Source organism: Buteo buteo, chromosome 10 (genome assembly GCF_964188355.1).
Source record: "Buteo buteo chromosome 10, bButBut1.hap1.1, whole genome shotgun sequence".
Lineage (NCBI taxonomy): Eukaryota > Metazoa > Chordata > Aves > Accipitriformes > Accipitridae > Buteo > Buteo buteo.
In genome coordinates this window covers 16,968,476-16,991,705 of record NC_134180.1, presented here as the reverse complement: position 1 = coordinate 16,991,705, position 23,230 = coordinate 16,968,476, and the positions used below count along the sequence as shown (strand labels likewise).

The following is a 23,230-nucleotide window of genomic DNA, read 5'->3' as shown; positions in this document are numbered from 1 at the left end:
AGATATTCTTCTCCCAGAGAACACAGCACAATGGCATGCAGAGGTTAGAAGTGCTGTGAAGCTCCATAACCAAGAAGTCTCCTTCTCAGTGCCCAGGTACAGAGTTCTACAAGTGCACTGAAGCTTTCCAGAGGAAGAAAACCAGCTGCATTACCTTCTGATAAGCTAGGCTAAGAACTATACTTCCCAATTCATATTGTATTTCTGTTTACTTATATACGAACACAGCTGACAAGCCTATTAAAATTGCCTCTCCCTTTTTTCATCTAAAGATTGATACAACTTAAAACAAACCAGAAGTTAAACAACTATCAAGGTTTATGTTACACTATTTAGGATCTCATTTTGCACTCTTCAGGTTCAGAAGTTGATTTAGAGAATCTGAGATATAGAGGAGTCCTACAAGGAGATCTTCTGCAAACAAAAGGCTGAACTACTACTTCCTTTAAATAACAAAACACGGAATCTTGTTACTTTCCTCTAAGTATCTATTCTTTTTAAAAAGCTATCTTAACACCGAAACAACACAGGGCAAAGATGGGATAAGGGGATTCCTGGGTGCTGTCATAGGGGACACCAAACACTTCAATGAAGGTTTAAACATGAACACAAGGGCCTTCAGGTTTGCTACGTGAAAAAAACCTGCACCCTTTCCTGATTTAATACACATTTGGGAATGCACAGCTAAAAACTCCAACCTGCTATGATACCGATACCCAAACAAAAGTTTATATAAAATCTTACGTTACTTCTACAAAACGGCCCTCATTTTTATTTCAAGGAAAGGATGATCCATATCTCTCAGTGAGGGTAGCTGCACTCTTTGGAGCAAATTCAAGCACAAAATATGCCAGTTTATGAAACATAGAACCTGCCTTCCAGAGCCTGTTGCTATCACCTGTCACTGTACTTCACAGGCAGCCAGAGTTATTTAGAATGAATCACTTGGTAAATTTAGCTTGTTTTTCTGCTTGTGAACAAAATAATTTTAATGAAATTATTTATTTGTAGATCTTTGGTAGAGCATACAGCTAAATTTCAGCCGTAAGCAGTGTGTGCTTCCATTTTCATGAAAGAAAGCTTCTTTGCCCTGACAGGAAGCACATACATTAGCAGAAAATGAGCTGAGACAGTTCGATCTTCTCTGATGAGAAGCCATTTATCAGATTGGCAATTTTTAGTTACAGCAGTAAGTACACAAAGCAGCAAATTACATGAAGCAGTAAGAACGATATATTTTGACTCAACCAGCTCCAAGGTGTAGTGCTTGAAGAGAAAATACAGTTTTTCATTTCTTTGAAATAGGTTTACGGCTGCTCTGGCTTCAGTATAAGTATTGGTAAGAGAATGGAGATGTTGAAATCCCCAACACACTCTGAAGGCTTTAGCTTCAAGATGCTTTTGAAACTTGGAAGAAAAGTAAGAGGCCTGTATTCCCCTATGGGAGAAAAGAGAGCACAACTGATTGCAATTCAAAGAACGTGGGAGAGAATTGTTTCTGAGGAACGCTATTGCTACCTTGGACAAGGGGAGACCTCAAGTCAGTTTGTCTTCTGCTACGTGAAAGTCTGTGGTACGAAACTCAGCTGCCATCTCCAAAATACTAGCAACTGTATTTACATTCACGAGAGGTCTGACGCAGGCCTGCCAAAGCTCCAAGACGTTAAACGCCGTTACAGGAAAGTAGTTTCCCCGTGAACTTCTACTCACGCCCCACAGAACTTCCCTCAGCAGCTGCCCGTTTCGTACAGACACGCAACTCCGCTTCGCCACCTTTTCAGAGACACAGCGCTGCCCCTTACACAACCTCCTCAGCAGCAGCTCTACCGGCCGCAAATCCTGCCGGCCCTCTTCAGCACGGACGGGCAAGAAACACAGCGGAAGCGAGCAGCAGAACTCAACACGTACAGTTTGCGGCTAACCTGGGTCGTTTCCACGGGCCTCGGCAGCCCCGGCCGCCCCAGCGCCGGCCCAGCCCGCCAGGGCCGCAGCGGCGGGAGCCCAGCCCCTTCCGCTCGGGGCGGCGTGGAGGGAGGGCGGGGCGGCGCCCCCCTTGCTGCTGCCCTCCAGCAGGGAGCGAGCTCCAGCCCCTCAGCCCCGCCAGTGAGACACTGGGGGACGGCAAAGTCAACGGGTTTCTCCACAAGCTTTGTATCACACGAGATGACGTTGATTCAAGATAAAATTACTATCTGGAAAAGATTTGTTCTGGAGGTTTGAGAAAGGAAATCTCTCTGCATATACACTCCTTTGAGAAGAGCACCACCTTGCTGTTACCCTACTTTGCTGCTTTGAAAATGTACGTAGCTGGCCTCTTATGCACTATTTTAATAGCTTGGTTCTGTACTTGTAACTCAACGTGCGTGTTAGGACATATTGCCTGTTTCCTCTCTTATATAGCTTTTTATGTGCAATAAACTGAGTAACAAAGCTTTGTAAAGTGGCTCCATCCAGATACATACTAAAAATGGAGGAGGGCAAGGAAGGGTTCTGCATCCTTCAAGGCTACAGTGGATTAACTAGTATTTTCTACTTTAACGTTGCTACATTGGAACAGCGGCTTTGCCATACAAAGTAACAAATGGAGTTTGTCATTATCACAATAATGTTTCTTCGGGAATGGTCAAAACCCCAACCAGAGTAAATATTGGTCATATATAACATAAAAGGATCTCATGCCAGAAGCTGCTTGCTAGGCTCAAGTAAAAGACTCCAGTAGGAGTCACAGGACTCAAGCGTTTGTCCTACACTAGGAACAGTAGCAAAGCTACTCAAGGAAACCAATGTATTTACAATAGCAAATACCTTATCTTCAGTCTTGTATCAAGTAGGAAGATACATTGAAGAAAAAGCTGGAAGCAGTTGGAAACGTCCTAGAAAATTCTCAAGGAAAAACGATTCTCTGTCTGACATTAGGTCCCCTCTTAAGCTGTCAACTTCCAAAGATATGAAGGGATAACAAAGATGCAAACTATGTAACATGTGAAACGTCTTCATGAATTTTCCAAGTTACTACCATCATAAGGATAATTTAGCTAGAAACCGTTCATTTCTAAATGCACGTTAACTTCACGCTGTAGATGACATTATTTTTTTTTTACCTTCTCAAAACCAAAATTTCTTTTCACTACCATATAGTGAAGTCCCTAAAATTCAATGTTTTTGAGGAAAAAAAACACTCAAAAGATTGGAAGTGAAGATGAGCCTCATATAACAAACTCACATTAAGGACACTGGAGAAATGTGCATGCTCTTTTAATATCCATCTCTTTAGAATTAAAAGCATATTAGAATGACTTTCTGAATATGGCTTTCAAAGAAAATTTTGACAAGGCACACAACTCGCATGTATAGAAAATTAATCTAATTTGGCTTCTGTTATCACAAGATCTTTCCTGTATCAAGGAGTCAATGTATAAAAGAGCACTATAGTAAAATTCATGATTGTTAGATTACCTGAGTCAGCATCACTTTGAAAATTATAGTGATATGAGCATATTCAAAAGTTTAATAAGAAATGTTGCTGTGTCTGTATGTCATTAGCTAATGAAGAAAAATTGTGAAATAAGCCTGCATTCACTGCTTATGTGCAACCTTGGAAGCTGACCCTAGTGACTTGTTAAAAAAAATAAGAGGTTATTTGATCTGAAATATCAGATCAAACAAAACAAACGTTCTGAGGGGAAAAAAAAACAAAACACAAAACAAACAACAAACCAAAAACCAACCAGCAGAAATGGGTATACAAAAAAACCAGTTGATTTAAGTGAATGAAAGCTTTGCCTTCTGAATTTTAAAGTTCTCTCAACTGGCTGCATAAGTTTCCTTGATAAATTAGCAGTACAGGATGGTGGGGAGCGTGTTTTATTTGTTCTTTAATAATATAAACCCAAGAACACAGCTTAGCTTTATTCATAATGGAATGGCCACAGAACACTAAAAAAAAAAATCATTCTTCTTTTAAGCCACTTTTTTTACCCTCTTCTAAGCATCATAAACCCTTCAGAAGTTCTCATAAAACTTCCTCTCACAGTGTATTTTTCCTGGCCTACCACTCCAAATACAGATTAACGAAGAACTACGCAGTCCACATGGGAATGCAGCAAACAAGCTAAGAATTCCAGTAAAAGCATTTTAAAGTAATCTGCTAAGCCAGTTCATACTGAAAAAACAGCAAAGATACACTTATTTTGGTCCAGCAATCAATACTAGTGAGTTAGGCTGTTTACAGCTGGAATGATGACAAAATAAAAGTCTTTACACCAGCCTGTTACCACACCATCAACTACGAATTAATATTTTATGGAATAATTTTCTCCTTAAATCCATTGGACTCTTTTGCCAGGTAAACATCATTGTAATGTTTCCCACATGGTTTTAGAAAATTACACTAATCTTCTTTATGTGTAACAAATCTTACTGTGTGACCTCCACAGCATTGATTTTTATTAAACACAGATCAACAGGGCAAGGACCACACCTACACTGGTTTAACACTGTTTTAACGACTTTAGTCTCACTAGTGATATTTTAAGATGTGGATGAACAATGAAAAGTTAATTACCGAGGAAAAAACAGTGCCTAATTTCACAGGACAAATTCATGCCAGTGCACTGTGCACTATTCCTCCTGCTTAGTCTCCAAGACAAGCAGACTTACACTAAAATGAGATTATCCTTAGATTTTCTTATCTTTTTACCCTGAAACACTAACAGGTAAACATCACACTCTAGAAGGTGCGTATGAATATATACTCTGAATCATCTAGAACATGCTGCAGTTACAATTGGACTGTTCACCTTTTCAAAAAAAAAAAAGGCATCTTCCTCCTCCTTCCCACTCCTAAACCCCACAACAAAACAGTCAAAATGAAGAGAAAAAGGCAAAACAAAGAGAAAGGAAATAATTTATTAGGAGATTTCACAAGCAAGCTAACATACATTTATCATATAAGTCTTGTGACAGTTTAAAGATATCTGGAATCTTTAAGATGAGAAAATTTATGCTCTGCCTTAAATACTTTAGAAATGCTACTACGCACAGTTCAAGAGTCCCGATGATTACACTGCTTCTTTCCCCAGCTTGATAATACTTGAAAGAGATGGAACACAAAAGGGACCTGGAACATCACAAAGGCATGTTAAAAGTAAGAACAACCAGAAAATAGTAGTGTTATGCTTTCTTTTGTCAACTAAATTGAAAGATGCTTAGCATTTAGAAAAGTGCTGAATGTCTGAAAAAAAAAATCTGATGTAATAGATACAGGCTGTATTAATTTTATATTACAGTATGTTAAACAATAATGTAATATGAAACCCAGAAGAAAAATATAAGTCACTGGCAACAACACTACCTCAGTGCAGAGAATCTAAAGAAAAAAAAACAAACAAAAAAACAAACAACAAAACCAACAAAAAGGTAGCAGTGATTAATAGTTCAATTCCAAATACTTCATCACTAGATACTGTTAGATTTTCTTCACTACTCAAAAAAGAAAAAGTAAGGAATGTACAAAGTAAGTCAGCTACAGATTGTTTCTCATATATCAGGACAACAGTAATCATCAAATGATCTACAATACTGGTTAACCATTTAATATTATTAAGAATTGCTCTCCAACATATTGTAACCAATGTATTGTTATTACTATATTTAAAGAAAAACAAGACATCCTCAGTGTGAGCTCAGCACAGCTTCACACACATCAGTGGAACACTTCTAGCTCATACAAACTAAGGAACTGGACCACAAATTAGCAAGTTATATGAACTTTGAGGAAGAAGGTATAGGCCACCTTTTAAGACTAGGAACCTTCATTGTGTCTATTCACACACCACAGACAACTCATTGATTTTTTTTTCCCCACCCCCTAAAAAAGTGCCCTTTGCTTTTAAAATTACCAGATCAGTTCATCCCCACACCTACTCTATACAAAAACTTAAATGTAGTTGAGTGCTATGGGAAACATTGCACAAAAAAGGATACAACAAGAAAGGATACACTCTGCATGACAGTATTACTGCAGTATTTACGCAGGAATGTTTCTAAAGAAGAACAGCAGAATGTGGTTTAATTTTACTTGATTCTCAGTATTGCATACATATAACTTATGCTACCTATCAAAAGCAAATATGCCTCTGATAAAATACAGTTTTGACCCCTTATGAGATTTAATGAGGGCTGATGAGTCCACCAACACTAAACTCCATATTCAAAAGTAAAGACATTTTTTTGGTAACTTGAACTACTAGGACGACACCAGATTTTTCTCTCTCATTAATTCTCCTTCAAGTCTTTGCCATTTTACAGACTCACTTTCTCCATCAGGTCCAAAACCCAATCATGTTTCCATTCAATGCAGGCTTTCAAGTCACTTCTTCCCTATGAAGAAGCTGGAGACCTCTCAACATCAGTTTCTTCTACATAACCTTTCTCCCAAAAAGTTGCATTTTAGCTATAGAAAAAATAGTCACCCCAAACACTAACTGAAATTTTTGCCAGTCGATCAAGAAAAAAGACATTTCAGCCAGCAAGGAGTTACATTGTATTTTTATAAACCATATGTATTATTTTCTCTACAAAGGATAAAAGCTTTGTAGAAAAAACACTAAAAAATAATAAAAATATTTGCAATAACATTCATGAATTTAACACAGCTTCTTCCTGTTTAAAAATAATCAAAAGTTTAACTTAAGTCAATTTAGTTGTTAAAAAAACAAACAAACAACAACACTGAGACACAGGATACAGATCAAACTTGAAGTCCCTCAAATGTTTGCATAACCTTGTTTGTATGCATATTTATGTTTCAAACAAGATTCTAACACTCTTCTTTCTTACACACTCAGATTTCTATCATGGAATTTGCATCATAAATCAGCATCCATACGAATATTCCAGCAGGAACAGGAAAACATAGTCATGCAGAAATAGGGTTCAGTTTCATCATTAGTTGGGGAAGTGAAACAAATATTTTTAATTAAACCTCATGGATCCCTAGAAATCTGTATTAGTCTCTGGCACATTCTGTGATTATTACATATAAATGGTCAAGGTAAGGAAGAAGTTCTGCCCATGATACATTAAACCAATGACACCAATGAAATTCATGTAAGACTTTCAGGTGCACAAACAGGTCTTGCATAAGTACATATTTGCTCACTCTAAAAAAAGCTTCTGAGTTGACCATCAACATAATAACCAGATAAGGACTTCATTATTTTCTTTATGTAATTCAAGTATTATTTAGCATGTTTAGTGAAGTCAGAATTAGATTTACTGTACCAAATTAGTTGAAAAGACATGGAATTCCTAAAAGAATAAAAGTGTTCAGACTTCCTTTATAAGGCTTTCCCATAGCTAAAATACCTCAGGTTTCTTTTTTGCATTTAAAGAAACCTTAGTAATTTTCTCCTTATTAGACACTGGATAAAATATAAGGTTTTTTCTAACAAGGAAGGAGAAATAAACAAGACTGAAACATTCCCATAAACCCTTATTCCTAATAGAATACTTCAGCCAAGGCTCATTTGTCTCTTTTCAATGACTAATATTGAAGAATGCCTGTAAAAAAAGTATTCTTTAATTTGATAAAATAAAACACAGATTTTGCAAACCACAAATCAATAACTCAAAATAGGAAGTGGTAAGACCAAATAGCATCTCAGAAATGAGGGAAACAAGCTCAAATATAATCTGATGGAAAAAAATCCTCAGACAACTGACAGAACAATAAACCTACAATTGAAGTAACTGTTATAAATAGAAATACTACCCTCACAATAACCATACTGCAGGGTCTCCAAACAATTTTTAAAAATCAAAACCAGCTGTTCACATCCTTTATTTCAAACTTCAGGGTTTTTTTCCAAAGTAACAATGATCAAAACATCCAGATTAAAAACACATCATGGATTAATTAGAATGTTTCAGAAGTATTCAGCCTAAGCTTTGAGTTCATTTGGTCTTAGGTGGAGGCATAACCAAAGTGATGCCCAACCGTAATCTGCAATTAAGCTAAATGCCCTTTAAATTTGAGCTAGCTGATCTATCAGAGGGTGCAGATTGAGAAATAAATGCTTCTAATTCTTGCACCAATTACTTCACATGCTAATTTGAGACAGTTCACTACTCAAATATTTTTAGGCCATGAAACCCCTCACAGTTAAATTAGAGCTGATTTTGCTTCAGTTACTCTCATATAAAACAAATAGTTAGAGTAAGCAGTAGTGAAGTAAAGCTATATGATAGGAAATAAAGTTAAATAGTGATTACTTTCTGCTAGAAGTTACTTTCCCATCAAGTTTAGACAACAATGCCAAAAATTAGGACCTATGCATTCCACGACAAAGGAAGCCTTGATCAATACAACATTAAGTAGCACTTCCTGACACAATATCCTTTCCTAAGCATATTTCCCAAGTTTCAAGAATGCTGCAACAGCACTAAGATCTCATTTTTCAAAGTTAGCAAAGCCAAAGGTCCTTTACGAGCTAGAAGCGAGTTTATTGCTGGGAACAGTTCTTCAGGATCACTTTACAATGGCAAGGATGGAAGGGAAGGAGGACAGAGATAACTCTTTTCAAAGCCAAAACCCCAGAAGATTACTAAAAAGTAAATGGTCCAATTCTACAGAATTATTCTCCTTAGCTCACCAGATTAAGGATTAGAGAAACTGACAACTACCCTAGGATATCAGGATTAGGGAAATGGCAGTCTCCAAGTTTGTAAACAGGGGAAGAAGCAACATTTTAAACTTATACCAACTGTGTACCTTGCATTCTGGTTTTCTGATATAAGTGCACATTTAAGAAAAGAAAATTGTATGCAACATTTCCTCTCCACCATCACTATGCCTAAAGAAGCCATTAAAAAGATAATAAATCAAAACAAACAAGAAACCCCCAACAAACCAAAGGAACAAAGAATCCCAGCCTATTTCTTTATTTTTATTTTTAGGCAGACAATCCATACCTTGTGCAGTGTTTTACTTTTTTCTTTTCCCTTCATTGGCATCCTGTTTTGGTCTAGCTGAACGAGCAAATTGCTGAGATTCTGTTAAGGACTACAAGTGTCAATGACAAACAGAAGCCAATCAAGAAGCAAAAAAGAAGTATTATTTCAGCAAAAGGTAGTTTAAAAAGTGACCTTTATCTGTGAATCAATTTTACCACAGTATTAAATATTATAACAATAGCGTCTATTAGTCAAAGATTAGGATCTCTGATTTGCAGTACAAAAAATTTTAAGGGAGCCTGTCCAAGAGTTTACAACACTAAGTAAATAAGGAGGATTAACCAGGAATGGTTTAGGTACAGAGTAACTACAGCAGGATAAATACTTGACATTTATAATCCTAGATCGCAGCATGTTAATTTCATAACTTTGATATCTCAGTAGGTATTTGCGAGGAAAAAAAGCTAAAAGGAACAAGAGTGGAACAAGAGTACAAAGAAAAGAAAAGAAAAGAAACTATGAAACCTTTAAGTGAAAAATAAGAAAGAACTTACAGACAAAACACAGGGCAATGCAATCAAAAAGTGTAGAAATCCCAACATGTTACACAGGCCCAAGAAGTAACTGACAGCTCCAGCAAGAGAAGCAGTCTAAACAGAGATCACTGACCCTGACAGGAACATTTCTTTATGTTCTTAATTCTGTAAACACAGGCTTGACCAAAAAGCCTACTTAACTTAAATACAATGGTCATACAAGCTAAATTATCTTTTGTATTGTGTTTGCAGGATTAAAGAGCTAAAACCAGAGAAGACAATTTTACTGTCTTAAAACACATTTACCTCCATGTTTCCGAAGAGGTGCCCCTGTTTATTTTTCAGTTATCATAAAATTAACAATAGTGCCCTATGCTATGCTGCCTGGTTTTCTTAAGATATTTCCTCTTTCCATAGATTTCTAATAAGTAGAACACTATAACAGCAAAACTAGTGATTAACTGACCGATTACGAAGAATATAATGTAAATGTTTGAAGAAAAAGATACAACCACCATGGGTTTTTCAAATAAGACATATCCATTTGCTTCTTTTAAAGCTTTAGCAGCTGCTTTTTCATTAGGAAGTCCAATGAAAGCCTGTCCCTTCATACGGCCTTCTTTCATCAAACGTATATCAAACCTAGAGGCAAAATTGAGAACTGGGAATTACTCATGTTTAACCACACTTATTTCACAGTACAAATAATTCTCATGCTTCAAGTCGGAGAGATAGCAGAAACAGGAGCAGAGCCAACAAGTAGGAATTATGTCACTGGAGACCATTTTGCCTGGGGGAACTGTCTAGTAAAAAGTGACATTACACTGCAGGATGGCAAATTGGTGTGCAATTGTAGTAAACATGATATATGCAAAATGATCAGATACATACAATCATCTACACTGTTCATTCTATGTTGTTCAGCCAATAAACAGTAAATTTGGCAAGGAAAATATAAGGGCAAAATAGCAGAGTCTTCAGACACTGTTCAAAAAATAATTCTATTTCTGTACTTGTGATAAATGAAGATTTTCAGACGAAATGCATTTTTTCTTTATGCAGAAGCATAAAGAGAAAAGATGGACTAGTTTTGAAATCGCCATTTTCACCAGTATTATAGAAGTTAACATAAAACGTTTAACTTTAACCAAGTATCAAATTAACTTACATATTTCGTTCCACTTCTGACTGGAAGTCAACGTATCTTCCAAAAATGAACTTGAGATCCTGAAATTAAAGTGTAGGTATAAGAGGAAAGCTGATAAAAAGCCCTTTTGATAAATACTTAATCTGCTTGTTTACCTACCTTTTCTTGAACTTGTTTAGCTAAATTCTTCACATATATCCTGCAATTTGGATCACCTGGCTCATAGTTTTTGAAAACAGAAAATTTTTCCATTTCTTGAACAAGACAGAAAAACAGACAATATTTTAGCTCATTTACTTACTTTGTATTTTTGCTCAGTATAAAATAACTAAATTTAATATATGATGAACTAATAAAGGAAATATTTAAACTATTTGTTACAACAAAGCAAAGAGCTATTATTAGATAATTTATTCTCACAGTTATACCTTCTCTAGACAGTCTGTTTTTTTCTAGATCCTTTCTAGAAATAAATTCTGATGGTATTTCATCATCTTCCTCTTCAGTTTCCATTTTATCATTTGAGCTAGGAGCTGGGAAAATCCTTCCAAAGCCTGTACTATTGATTTCTTCTGTGGCTGCATAAAGGTCTGAAATTTCAAACACATTACATAAGTAGTGTTTATTCACAAGAGGATCAACAGTAAGCAAAAAAGTAACATTTCAGTAACATTTTAATATAGTAAACTTTGGAAAGTAATTTGAACACATCCTTAAAGAAATGTGTCTTAATCCCTAGTTGGACAAACACACCTGCTCTACATGGTCCTATAAAATCAACTGTGCTACAAATAACAGCCATGGCACATGCCAGTTAAGGTAAAACTAGCCTTGCTGTTCAAGCCTGTATCCATTTCAATGGTTTAATTTTCATTCAAAGAAAGAAACTGCTTATTACTGTAAAGCATCAAGAAACACAGACTGACCACAACCCTGTAAGAAACCATCACACCTCATTGCTATTATCGCCCAGCATTTTTATAGCAGATAATCAGTGTATCACAGAGGAGTAGGCAATCACTTGAATGCTGCTCTCTAAGAGCTGGAAAAGGAAAATCTGAAGTTAGCCTTACATATTCAATTATGCTATATAATACTGAGAATGCATCTGTAACATAGTTGCTAAAACCACCTTAACATTTAAGAGTGCAATTCACAATAAAGCCACAGATCACATAGGACAGAAAGAGACCTTTAAAATCCTCTTAATCCTTTACTGTACCAAAGCACAGAGTTCTGTGCTTTAACATGGGAAAAACAGCAAATGCAGACAAGACTCATGTTGATGTTCTTAAATACATCCTGATGTATACTACGTATGAAAGCTCCAATACAAAAGAAGAAAAGAATAGAATTCCCTGGCCTAAATTTCAGCAGCCTTCTACACACTGAAGTCACATGAATTTAATATTAAATACATTTGAAGTATGAATTTTCTTACCATTTTTTTCATCTTTTTCAGAGTTTATCTGAAGAACAGCTGGTATGTCAGTAGTAATATGGAACTCAATTTTTTTATGACCTACATGGTGTGGCTGCTCAAAGACATCTGAAGGTGACAGCGTAGGGTGCAAATTACTGTTTAAAAACAACAATATGTTAATTAAAGATTCAGACACTGATGAACGCATAGTCAAATAGAAGATTTCTTCCATACAGCTTTTATACTGTTTTTTACCATGAATACACGAGTTGTCCATTTCATAAATTTCACTCAGTACAGTTCAAATTGATTAAAACACTGCAAATATAGTAGGTATGGCTGGCAGTGAGAGCAAAAACAAGAATTACATTCCACATTACAATATATACAGGCACTTATGAAAAACTTTATCAGTAACTTAAATACGAAAAATAAGCGGCCTTGCTGCTGTTCTCACATAGTGTATAAAATATACCAAATTTTCAAAAAAAATATAGCAAATCACTTGGAGGAAGAAGGCTATTAGTAAAAATGCATTCACAATTGATCATCACTATATAGAAATACTACACTGGTGTCTACTGTGCCATAGGACTGCAGTTTCAAAAACCAAACATATTTTAAACCAAATCAGTTTTTATTCTTCCAGTATCATACTTTTTTTTATTTTAAATTTTTATTTTAAAAAGAATCCCAAACAATAAATCCAGATTGCTTCTGTCAGGGCTGTGATATGAAATTGCTTTTCTTTTTTATGCAGAAGGGATTATTATTAGTTTGATAGCAAGAGAAACACAGAGCTTGAACCAGGCAACACTTTTTACAGATTAAGGTTGTTGAGCAGACTTTAGTTCAAATTATACAAAAATTTGGACCATTGGAGCAAGAAAACCAAGCATGTAGATAAGGGAAGACCAACTCCACTACGGAATTTAAATACCAGTGAAGAATGGTTGTTTTAAAACAACAACACTAAAGCAAGATGATACAGAAAACAATTTAGTAAAAGGATTTATCTTCTCAAAAAGCACAGAAACTACAGAAATAATACAAACCTGTGAGGAGTGCACATGGGAACATTCAGTAAGTCTTTAATTCTTTGCTTTTTTCTAACACCATGCCTCTTTGTGTTTATTGGTCTTTTAGGCTGAAGGGTTGCTAATTCCATCAACTTGGTCATTCTATTTTAAACAAAATTTTAAAAAGAACTGAAGCAGTTTACAGTTTATTAGAAAAATACTGATTTTGAAAACCCTTCCCCCCCTCCTTAAAGCCCTTGAAAAACAACTTTTCAGAGTATGGTTATAAATCTAACTACCTTAAGACCAAAACTACATGAAGAAACTGTAACACATAGCAAATCAATATACACACAGCACTTAAGTGACTGATCAAAATTGTAATTAGTTCAATGATGCCCCTTCTTTCCCCAAGCATGCACCTGATCAGGACACTGAAGCTGTAGAAATGCTAAGAAGCCCCAGGCTGAACCTTTTTTGTTAATACTATTTCGAGTCCACAGGAGTGCCTTTTTCCAAATGCATGTACTTTTCTGAATATATACTGCATAGTGACTTTTTGGTTTACTTTTCAGTTCAAATAGCAAATTAAGAAAAAACGCTTCTTCATTTAGTATTAGTTTAAAGATTAAAAAAACAGTTGTGATGTAATTCAGTCCCAAAACTGCAAGAGAATCATCAGCACACACAACCTCCCATTATTACTCCTAGCAATAGACACTGATGTACAAAGAACATTTCGGAAGTCAGAATGCATGTATGATTCAGGCTGGGTAGTTTACTCAGTAAAGATGTGAAAAAATGAAGAATCCAGAAAACAAACTAATTATTGCTTCCTTATATCTGCACACTCTCTTCATTCTGTGTTTTTGTTTTGTTGGGTATTTGTTTTTTGGACCTGGGAACAAATGATAATTTGCATACCATTTAGCCATTTTCCTTCTCTTACTGTGATTCAAAACTGCACTGTCCTGTTTTTAAGTCACTCTGGAGCTTCCTTAAGTATCTGGAAAGATTATCTACATACTGCAAACATTAACAGATTCCACCATGTGATGAACTAGAAGCTAGAAAAGTAAACCCACCACTTTAAGAGAGCCCAAAAGCTTGCTGTAAAATGCATACCTCTCCTTTTCCTCCTCATTATCACTTTCATATTCTGATTCATCTCCAGTAGATAGTTGCTCTTCCTCTTCAGGCAAAGGAGGCTCTTCAGGAGGCAGAGGTGGGACTGGGGGAGGTGGCACAGGCACTGGTAAATACTCTTCATACTAATTATGGGGGAAAAAGTTAAAAAAAGTAATGAAATATTTCAAGAAAAAAAATTGCATATATTGTTTTCCTTTACGTAATAAAAACAGTCAAAGCAATAAATTAGAAGATGACAAGAAGCATTTTTTTTAAAGTATGTTTATAGGGATCTAGATGCTATTTTGCTAAACTACATTACTAATGAAAACTTTCCACAAGAAAAAAAATTTGCTCCTTTCTGAAGCATAACAGTGGATGTTTTCATTCTTTCAATCTGAGCAGATAAAAAAACAAAATAGCAACCATGGCCCTGGTTTTTTTTTTACTTTGCACTCAGCTTTAAGGACCTTCCTGAGAAGAATATAGTCAAAACATATGGGAGGAGGCCTAAGCTCCCAAACCATCTCAGTTTCTACACTGAACCTTCCAACACCTGTCCAAGTTACATTTCTATTTTCTGTAAGGAGTGAGGATTTCATGAAAGGAATCAGTTTTTTCATTGAGACTGCAAAAACCACATATAAGGAATTCCCTATGTACAAAATCATCTCCAGCCCCGCTTTCAACAATCTTACTAGATTTAACAGCTACTTTACGTATCATCAGTTCCGTAAGGCACTGATGTCTTCTGGCATTAGAAATACTCTGTGCCCTTTAGAAACTGCTCTAGGAATTTTGAGGACTGGCTTCTCACCTTACTACTTTTTTGCATGACCATTAAATTCACAGTGCTTAACCTGGCCCAATACGAGGCAACAAATAAAATTCTTCCCAGAATATCAGTGTGAATTAATTTATTTGATTTATTTCATAGTTTTCTTTACCAGCTAGCTTCCTGTTATTAGAAGTAGGTGTTCTGTTAGGGAAAACACAAAGTGTAGTGGAGCACAACTTCACTATATCCAAATACTGTAGCTATCACTGTTAATGCAAGTCCTCACTTGCTCTGTCTTCCACTGGCAGTCAGTTAAACTATCACGGCAACAGAGAACTGAGACCACAGAGCTATTTCCCTTCAGAAACAGCTCCCCCTAAGCCTCTTCCAGTTTTCCTCAACCCTGCCTCTTTCAAAAAGCATCCTGGAGACAGGGCAATTTAAATCCAGAAGCACTGTATAATCTCATTAACATAATCTCATAACCTGAACCTAATCGGAACTCCAAAGAAACACATGGATCAAAGAAAGCATCTTTGTAAGGCAATGGGTTAATGGTGTTCTTTATTTCCTGTATGTGTAACATGATGCTATAACCTCCCTTTTTTTTTATATTCAACAGTTTGAAATATTCCAGTGCTACTGTCATATACATATATTTCTTTGCTCTAAGCATAGTTAAAAGGATTTCTTTAGAAGACTAACATGCCCATCTTTACCCAACAAAATGCAGCAGTATTTGCTATCCTCTAGAGACTTATCCAACTTTTAGAAGTTTGAACTTTGATCTCCTACCATTCTGCTAACATTCTAACTTGTGAATCTGTTTTACCGTACTTAAAACATATTTTAAAAGTTACCATGGGAGGGCGAGCAGTAATTGGTCCAAAAGGTGGAGGAAGATTCATTTTATTCATAAGATGAAGTACCTGAAATGATTCAAGATACGTAAAATTTCATTTAAACAAATGACAACAGTTCCTTGCTAGGTATCATAGCCAATAACTTCTGGCAGGTGTAAATCAGCATAGTTGTAATAAAGACACAACTACATTGGTTATTAAACAATGTGAAAGCCTGCACTTGAGATCCAACACTAATGGTAAATGAGCAACACCCTAAAAAGGCAAATCAAAAGAGTAAAGCATCTTCTCAGAATGATATTCCAAGTACTCAAGTAAAATCTAATTAGGAAGATCATATCCAGTTAAGTCTGCAGTGCCAAGGAAGTAAGTTAACTTCTGGTCAATGAAATCTTATTATCTCAACATAGTAAAAAAATTAACACTGGGTAACACTATCACAGGAAAACTAAGTTAATATTTACTATGACAAAAATTATTTCTATGGATAATTAAAAGAGGAAAAAGGAGATGATTTTATTTTTTGCACTTTCTTTTTTTGCTGTTTTTTACTTACCTGGACATAAAATTTGGGCACGCTTGCCAAGGCATTTGCTATATTTGCTAGAATTGTACTTGAAGGTGGTGGATACAAATATTTGAGGCAAGAATTGATGGGAAAGGTGAGACTGAGGAATAAAGATTAAAAACAAGACATTTTAGCACCATTGCCACATAACAACTGATAACAATTAATGATTACTAGAGATTTAACTATTCATTACGTTTGAAGTATCACTGAAATATTATTATTTCCCCTAAACAGGTTTGGGCCACTTACATTATGTCTCTAGCATCAGGGAGCAGTCCCCTAATGCATGAGAGACTTCCTGGGCTTGAGCACAATGAAAGTACCAACACATACAGAAAGCCTAAAGCACACAGAAACAATCAACATGCCCCAAACAAAAAGCACAGCATACCATGCTGTACAAACATCATAAACTCAAAGTTCTGGATTAATTAGCACAGCAAGAAGTTTATTCTTCATATATGCAAAAATGCAAATGGTGGGGGGGGAAGAACAAGAAACCTCTGGAAAAACAAAAGTCAACAGTATTCTGCTGTTGGGACAACATACACTGGGATAACCTACTCAGTCCTCAAACTCTTCCTGAGAAAGCAATGGATAGTGCTAGAAGGCTATTATGCAATCCACAACTTCACAGCTCAAAGCACCAGTCACTACTCAACCGTGAGGGTTCTAAACTCGAAGAACTAAAATTTCATCTTTATGACAATTCCTACAGCTATGCATGTAGTCCAGTAGCATACTATGAAATAAAACAAGAGAGAATGGAGCATACTGCATTCTCTCTTGTTCAACAGTGCATAACACTTATTTAAAAATAAACTGTAACAAAATAAAATAATTAAGACAAAAAACAACACTAACCCATGGTTGGGTGCAATTCCATTCTCTATTTTAACACATCCTGGTTCGTTCTTTTCTTCTTCTTTCACTGGCTCTTCTGAACTGAAAATTAATTTAGCATTAATTAAAACCAGGTAAAATTTAAGTGCCTTGCATAATATATGAAATATGTTTAATCTCATCTATTAAAAAAATGTAAGAAATAGATTAGTATACTATTTTTAACATCTTTCATGAATGTCATTACTACAGCCCGTATTAATTCTTAAGAATTAATACATGTGATAATTATAGTAGCCAGACTTCTAAAATAAATATTTATGCAGATTTCAGTCTCCCTATATTCAAACACTTCTGACTTAAATCTACTCACAGGAAAAGAACTAAAATTACTTCATGTTACTCTCTGTTCAGAGGCTGTATTAAATTACTGTTTTGTTCACATTTAGAGTGGAATAAATAACTTAAAACCACTACAGTTGACTTTAATTAAGCACTATCACATAGCTTCTATCACTTAGTTACATATTACACAGGTGAACTTGAGAGCCTAACTATGCACCTTATTTTTTTAATTAAGTGCTTGACAGACAATTGAAACCCAAACAATCACAGTTCTTGGTCACACTAGCATTAGGATTCATTGATTTTTTTTTTCATTTTTATTTTGAAATATTACATATGCTTTAACTATTTGAAGACAGACTCAGACAGTTTTATGTTTGTTCTGCTCATGTTTCAAGCTAGATACATGCAAATCAGCTCCAGCTTAGAAGCCAGTGGCTACAATAGTATAGTCTTATACAGTTATGCTAGCAGGTGTCAATTCTGCCTGAACTCTTGATTAGATTAGAAAGAAACATCAGGAAAGCATTGCATGCACTGTTCAACAACAAAAGAAAACTATAATCCTGACAAAAAAAAGGTAGAAGAGTCTTTTTTAAACACAGGGAACCTGTGCAACACAGAGGTCAGCTTACGCAGACTGGAGTCTTGCTCTGTAAATGAGAACAAACAGGACCATCTGCTGATTAAAGATTATTAAACTACAGGAATAAGGATGGGAATTATTTCATAATGATACTGAATGAAACAATACTAATGGGAGGAATGCAGTCACTTATCTATAGATCTCGACCTGCCTGTTAACACTTTTAAATGGTTACAATTTATCCTTTGACTTAACAGTACTATGAAAGTATCATGAATATGGAATTTCCTTTCCTTGACCACACAGAAGTCAAATTATTATGCACATACCTTTTACACTTCTCTGAGACAGAAGGCTGGCTAAGTACCTGCACGCTATCTTGCTCCTTTGCAAATTCAACTACTAAGGTGTGACCTAAAAGTTTCAGCTGATGTAGTCTTGACAAAGCCTTCAAATAATTATAACAGAGAAAAGAAAGAAAGGGAAGAGGAAAAACATCAGAATTATTTCTAAGCATAACTGCTTTTTCTTTGGTTGGTAAACTAGCCACAGTTTGCATAGGATGCAGTCCCAACCGCTTTAGGCTAAGTCTGTGCAACTACAGACACAGGTAATTCTGCACCATTCCTGCCTTCACAGCCCTGCTTTTAGCAGCCTCCTTCCCGCTAGCAGGAAGGAAAAAGATAAGGTTGCACAGCTAGAACCACTGCAGAGACTTAGGTCATCTGAACACATTAGCAAGACTGCAGCTTTAACAATGACACTTATTACACAGCCTAGTAAATCTCTGTGATTTCAAGTAACCAACCTCTTGCTCATGAACTACAAACACGCTGAAGTCCACTAGTAATAGCTGAGAATTTTAAAATCAAGATTCTTAACAGTGACACTAGGAAGCTCCATCATTCTGAAATTCCAGATCCTGCTAACAATTGACATGAAGCAACCTAAATTCACCATTGTTCACCCCACACAGTCTTTGTAACTTTTTGAGTAGTACTTTACAGCATGGCCTAAAAAAATTAAAAGCAACACCAGAAAAACTAGGGCATAAGAGGGAAATTCAGGACACAGGCTTTTTACCAGATTCACATTTAAAAAGCATTATTAGCTTTACCTTTTTGGCATCCATGTCCCCCATTAACATGGTAGTTTTCTTTTCCTTATCAAAGTTGGGCATTCAAGGCAGTCTTGAATTGTGTACATCACTATGTCTGAATTTTATGGCAAATACGCAATTATGCAGGAGACAAATAAATTATGTTTGGTTTATAGTTTACGTATAAATGCACACACACCCTAGACAAGGCCTTGCTCAGTCTCAACTCATTTAAGTGTGCCATGCTCTAAGTGACAGGTTGGATCAGACGACTTCCACAAGCCCCTTCCAACCCAACCTTCTTGTGACTCTACAGAAGCATTTGTTTCATCAAATCCCTCAAGCACCTCCTGAAACAGAACTCTAATATTACACTGCTCTGCTTTTTTTTTCCTGACACAAAGTACTAGATGATGGTAAAACATTTCATAGCACAAATGGCAATTCAGAAAAGTGCTTTGCTAAAGCATTCAATAACAAACTCAATACAAACCTTCACAGCTGCATTTTCACTGGGAAAGGTAGCAAAAGCAGTATGTTTCTAGAAAACAAACAAAAAAAATTGTCATACTGAATTCAAACCGAAAAGGTAAGAAATTGCATGTAAAACATATACCTTCAAGTAATTCGTAAGTTCAAGTTTACATATTTGAAAGCTTCTAGGTAGTGGTTATCTAACTCCCACGTGGGGCAAAGGTGAAGGACTACAGAATGTTTCTCTTAAGAATTTAGGACAAGCACCTCCTGCAGTCAAAAATTAAGATAGGAACTGAGCAGTTTGGGGAATACAGGAAAACAGTATTATTATTTTTTCTTCTAGTGAGCAAAAGCCAACCTAAACTGTAAGAAAGTACATATTGATAAAGAAGTTTAATCCTCTTTTCAAAAAAGGAAATTTATTTCAGCACCTCTCAGCAGAGCATTTTCATCAAAGCGACTCCTAAAAGTAATACTTTTCCTGCTACTAAAGTCATAACTATCATTGTGCTCTGGAAGTCCGGATGGTTTCTAACTAGCGGTTTCCCTTACTTTAAGTTTAAAAAAATCCTTGAGCTTTCCAAATTAGATCAAATCCTCACAGAATACACAGTTAACCTTGAACTTAAATTTGTTGTAAGAAACTTTATTGCTTCTTCTTGCCACTACCTGATTCGGTATTAAAGCCCCAAAACGTTAATTCTGTTATAAGCTGCTATCAGGAAAATCATTGTAACAAAGTCAGTATTCTAAATATCCTATAAAAGAAAGCATGACCCTGACACAAGATGCGGACATTATTTATCTGCAGTTCTGCAGGAATACAAGGTTCTTTCCAAACAGCATTTGCCACCAGGCAGATACTCCTATGTTTTTGTAATTTGGAAAAAGAAAAAAACAACAAAAAAAAGATGATTTCAAGAGACAGACCTGTGAAACCGCAACCCTACACCTACCAACAGGCCCTTCTGCACTGCTTTTCCACAGCCTTAATCCTAACAACAAGCGAGGCCAAGGGCACAGGACTTGCAGCCGGCGGGGAGCCGGGCCCCCCGTGTCAGACGCTCCCCCAACCGCTCCGCCCTGCCCGGCCCAGCGGTGCTCTCCCGGCGCGCAGGGCCACCGCGCCGCAGCCCGCCCCGGCCCAAGCGGGGGGCAGGAAGAGCCCCGGCCCCGCAAACACGCTCGCCCCCTCCCTGAGGCGCGGCAAACGGCCCGGGGCGGGGCCCGGCCTCTCCTCCCGTCCCCGCCGCCCGGAGCCGCACCGGGCCCCGGCCCTCACCAGCCGCCCGTGGTCCGACAGGACGCGCACAGACACCGCCCCGAAGTGCTTCAGCAGATCCTCCTTCTCCGCCGCCGTCAGCTCGGCGGGCAGGTGCCGCACCAAGAGCGTTCGGCCCCGCCGCCGCGCCACGCCGGGGTGAGGCGGGACGCCGGGGTGAGGCGGGCCGGCACCCAGCCCCACGGCGGCCGCCCGCGCCTCCTCACAGCCCGGCGCCGCCATCGCAGCGCGCAGAGCCGGCGCGACAGCCGCACGCACCCGGAAGCAAGGGGACAAATCTCGCGAGAGCGGAGGCCGGGGCTCGGGCCTCAAGTCTCGCGAGATTGGCGGCGCCGCGGGATGGGTTGTCGCTAGCGGGGAGGGCGGGAAGCGCGCGCCGAGGCCGTCCTCGCGGCGCGGTGGGCTCTGCGGGTTCGGGACCTGCCGGTTCGGGACCTGCCGCGCAGCCCCGGCGCCGTGCTGCGGGTCCGCTGGCAGCTGTGGGGCGCAAAGGGGCGGCGCGGTGAGCTGCTGCTACTGCGGGCTCGCCTGTTCCTTCGCGTGCCGACGGGCGGCCGGAGCCGCGACCTGAGCCCGCCGCCGGGGCCTGCCCGCCCCGTCCGTCTCGCTGGTGCCGGGGTTGCCGTAAGCGCTGGGGTGGGCTGTCCGTGAGGCGTTCTTCAGGGCCGTGTCTCTGCCAGGTGGTGCCTTAGACAGACGGTACACAAAATCTGCCGTAGTCAAATCTGAAGTCACGCTCCAGAGGGAGAGATGGCCCTTCCCTTCTTTCCCTCCCTTAACAGTTCGGAGGTTGTCTTCAGACGGAATTGTAAGAAGTCGTATTGCTTTCAAGATAGCATTCTCATTAGCCTTTAGCTGAAGAGACTTCTCTTTTTCTCCTGCCGCTTCACCTGCACGGCAAGGTATCAAGATCCTTCTGGCGTAGACATTAATATGCTGCTTCAGGATAGCAGCTGTGTCTGGCCAAGGCAAGCAGCATGGGTGAAGCACAGCAGTAATTACGACCTGTAATTACAGGCATGAGATGGGATTCTGCAGCATGAGTAGTGAGTACAGACGCAGTCACCAGCCAGCTACTACTGCAACCAGACAGGCTGATCCACAGCCTGCCTTCTTTTCTGAGGCCAGACAGAGGCTGTGATCTCAAAAGCGGGGAGGGGAATCCCCAAGCTTGACTGATGGAATCTCAGGTCGTACCATATCTAATTAGCTGTTTGTTGGCTGGCAAAAACACCAACTGCCTAGACCACTACTGCCCCTGGCTCTGGGTCCGACAGCCATAGCACCTGATGCCACTGTGCAGAGCCTGAAGGACTTGCCCTGCCACTGGGCAGCGAGAGCACAGAGGGAGACCCCCAAGGTCTGGGACTGGTGTCTGAGGTACACTGAAGCCAGCCACAGTAAAAACGTGTTTTGTCGGCTGTGCGGTGTACCTGGTGAATAGGGAACGATTGTTTACTATATCTTTCAATAGAAAAAATAACGCCTTCAGTCCATAAAGTCCTCAAGGCTGCTTCTTTTCCTTGAAGACCTGGCACTGTATGTGCAGTACACCTGAAGGGTCTTAGGCCATGCTCATTTCATGACTGAACACTGACATTTTGCGGAAAGATCTGGCCGTTGTGGGTGGTCACAGTGGTCTAACTGAGTAGATCAGCTGACAGTCCAAGCTCCTCCAGATGGGTTTGGGAAGGAGTTGGGGAAAAAAGACTGGGGAAGCACAGGATGTTCCAAAGTGATCTAGGAGAAAAGCAGAAATTTAGCAGCAATTTCTTACAGGACCCATTACTGCATTTTTGTTGCTGTCATTAGTATAAGCTAGGAAATATCTATGAACTTGGAAACAGGTGGAAGAATTGGCACGGTGTGCAAATATGGCAGTGTACTTTCTCTTTTGATGACACCAGCACTACTGTTTTTTTCTGAGGCTGTTGAAACTTTAAAAGTAATGCTGGCCGGCTGAGTAAGTTCCATGGGTGGCTTGTAGTTTATATATAGCCTAGAAGATTTCTGGGATATGCTGGTCAACATGCAACTGTAGCAGATGGGAGTGTCAGGATTGCAAAAGAAAGTCTGTGTTAGCTGTGCTGCTGCATCCTGTTTAATTTGGCCTGACTTTTAGTTCACTCCTGGGTAATGACATAGGAGAACTTTTTATGCAGCAGGTCCCTGAAACTT

General features: G+C 38.3%; 1 protein-coding gene across 4 annotated transcripts; it reads right to left on the bottom strand.

The window, feature by feature from the left end:
* Positions 1 to 4,889: 4,889 nt before the first annotated feature.
* RNPC3 (RNA binding region (RNP1, RRM) containing 3) lies at positions 4,890 to 21,306 on the bottom strand. 4 transcript variants are annotated; one of them, XR_012652020.1, is made up of 15 exons: positions 21,053 to 21,306; positions 19,787 to 19,834; positions 18,524 to 18,642; positions 17,285 to 17,365; positions 16,406 to 16,517; positions 15,847 to 15,915; positions 14,206 to 14,351; positions 13,117 to 13,242; positions 12,080 to 12,216; positions 11,067 to 11,228; positions 10,798 to 10,892; positions 10,660 to 10,718; positions 9,958 to 10,133; positions 8,974 to 9,064; positions 4,890 to 6,044 (listed from the first exon to the last, which is right to left on the bottom strand). XR_012652020.1 is itself a non-coding variant. In XM_075038801.1 (15 exons), exons 1-14 carry the CDS (start codon positions 21,272 to 21,274, stop codon positions 8,987 to 8,989), a joined length of 1,569 nt encoding a protein of 522 aa, XP_074894902.1. In that variant the 5' UTR covers positions 21,275 to 21,306; the 3' UTR covers positions 4,890 to 6,044; positions 8,974 to 8,986. The 4 variants fall into 4 exon arrangements, 2 of the variants coding, with proteins under 2 accessions (XP_074894902.1, XP_074894901.1); XR_012652021.1 differs by having other exon boundaries at positions 4,890 to 5,119; XM_075038801.1 differs by having other exon boundaries at positions 8,974 to 9,046; positions 10,001 to 10,133.
* Between the last annotated feature and the right edge of the window lie 1,924 nt (positions 21,307 to 23,230).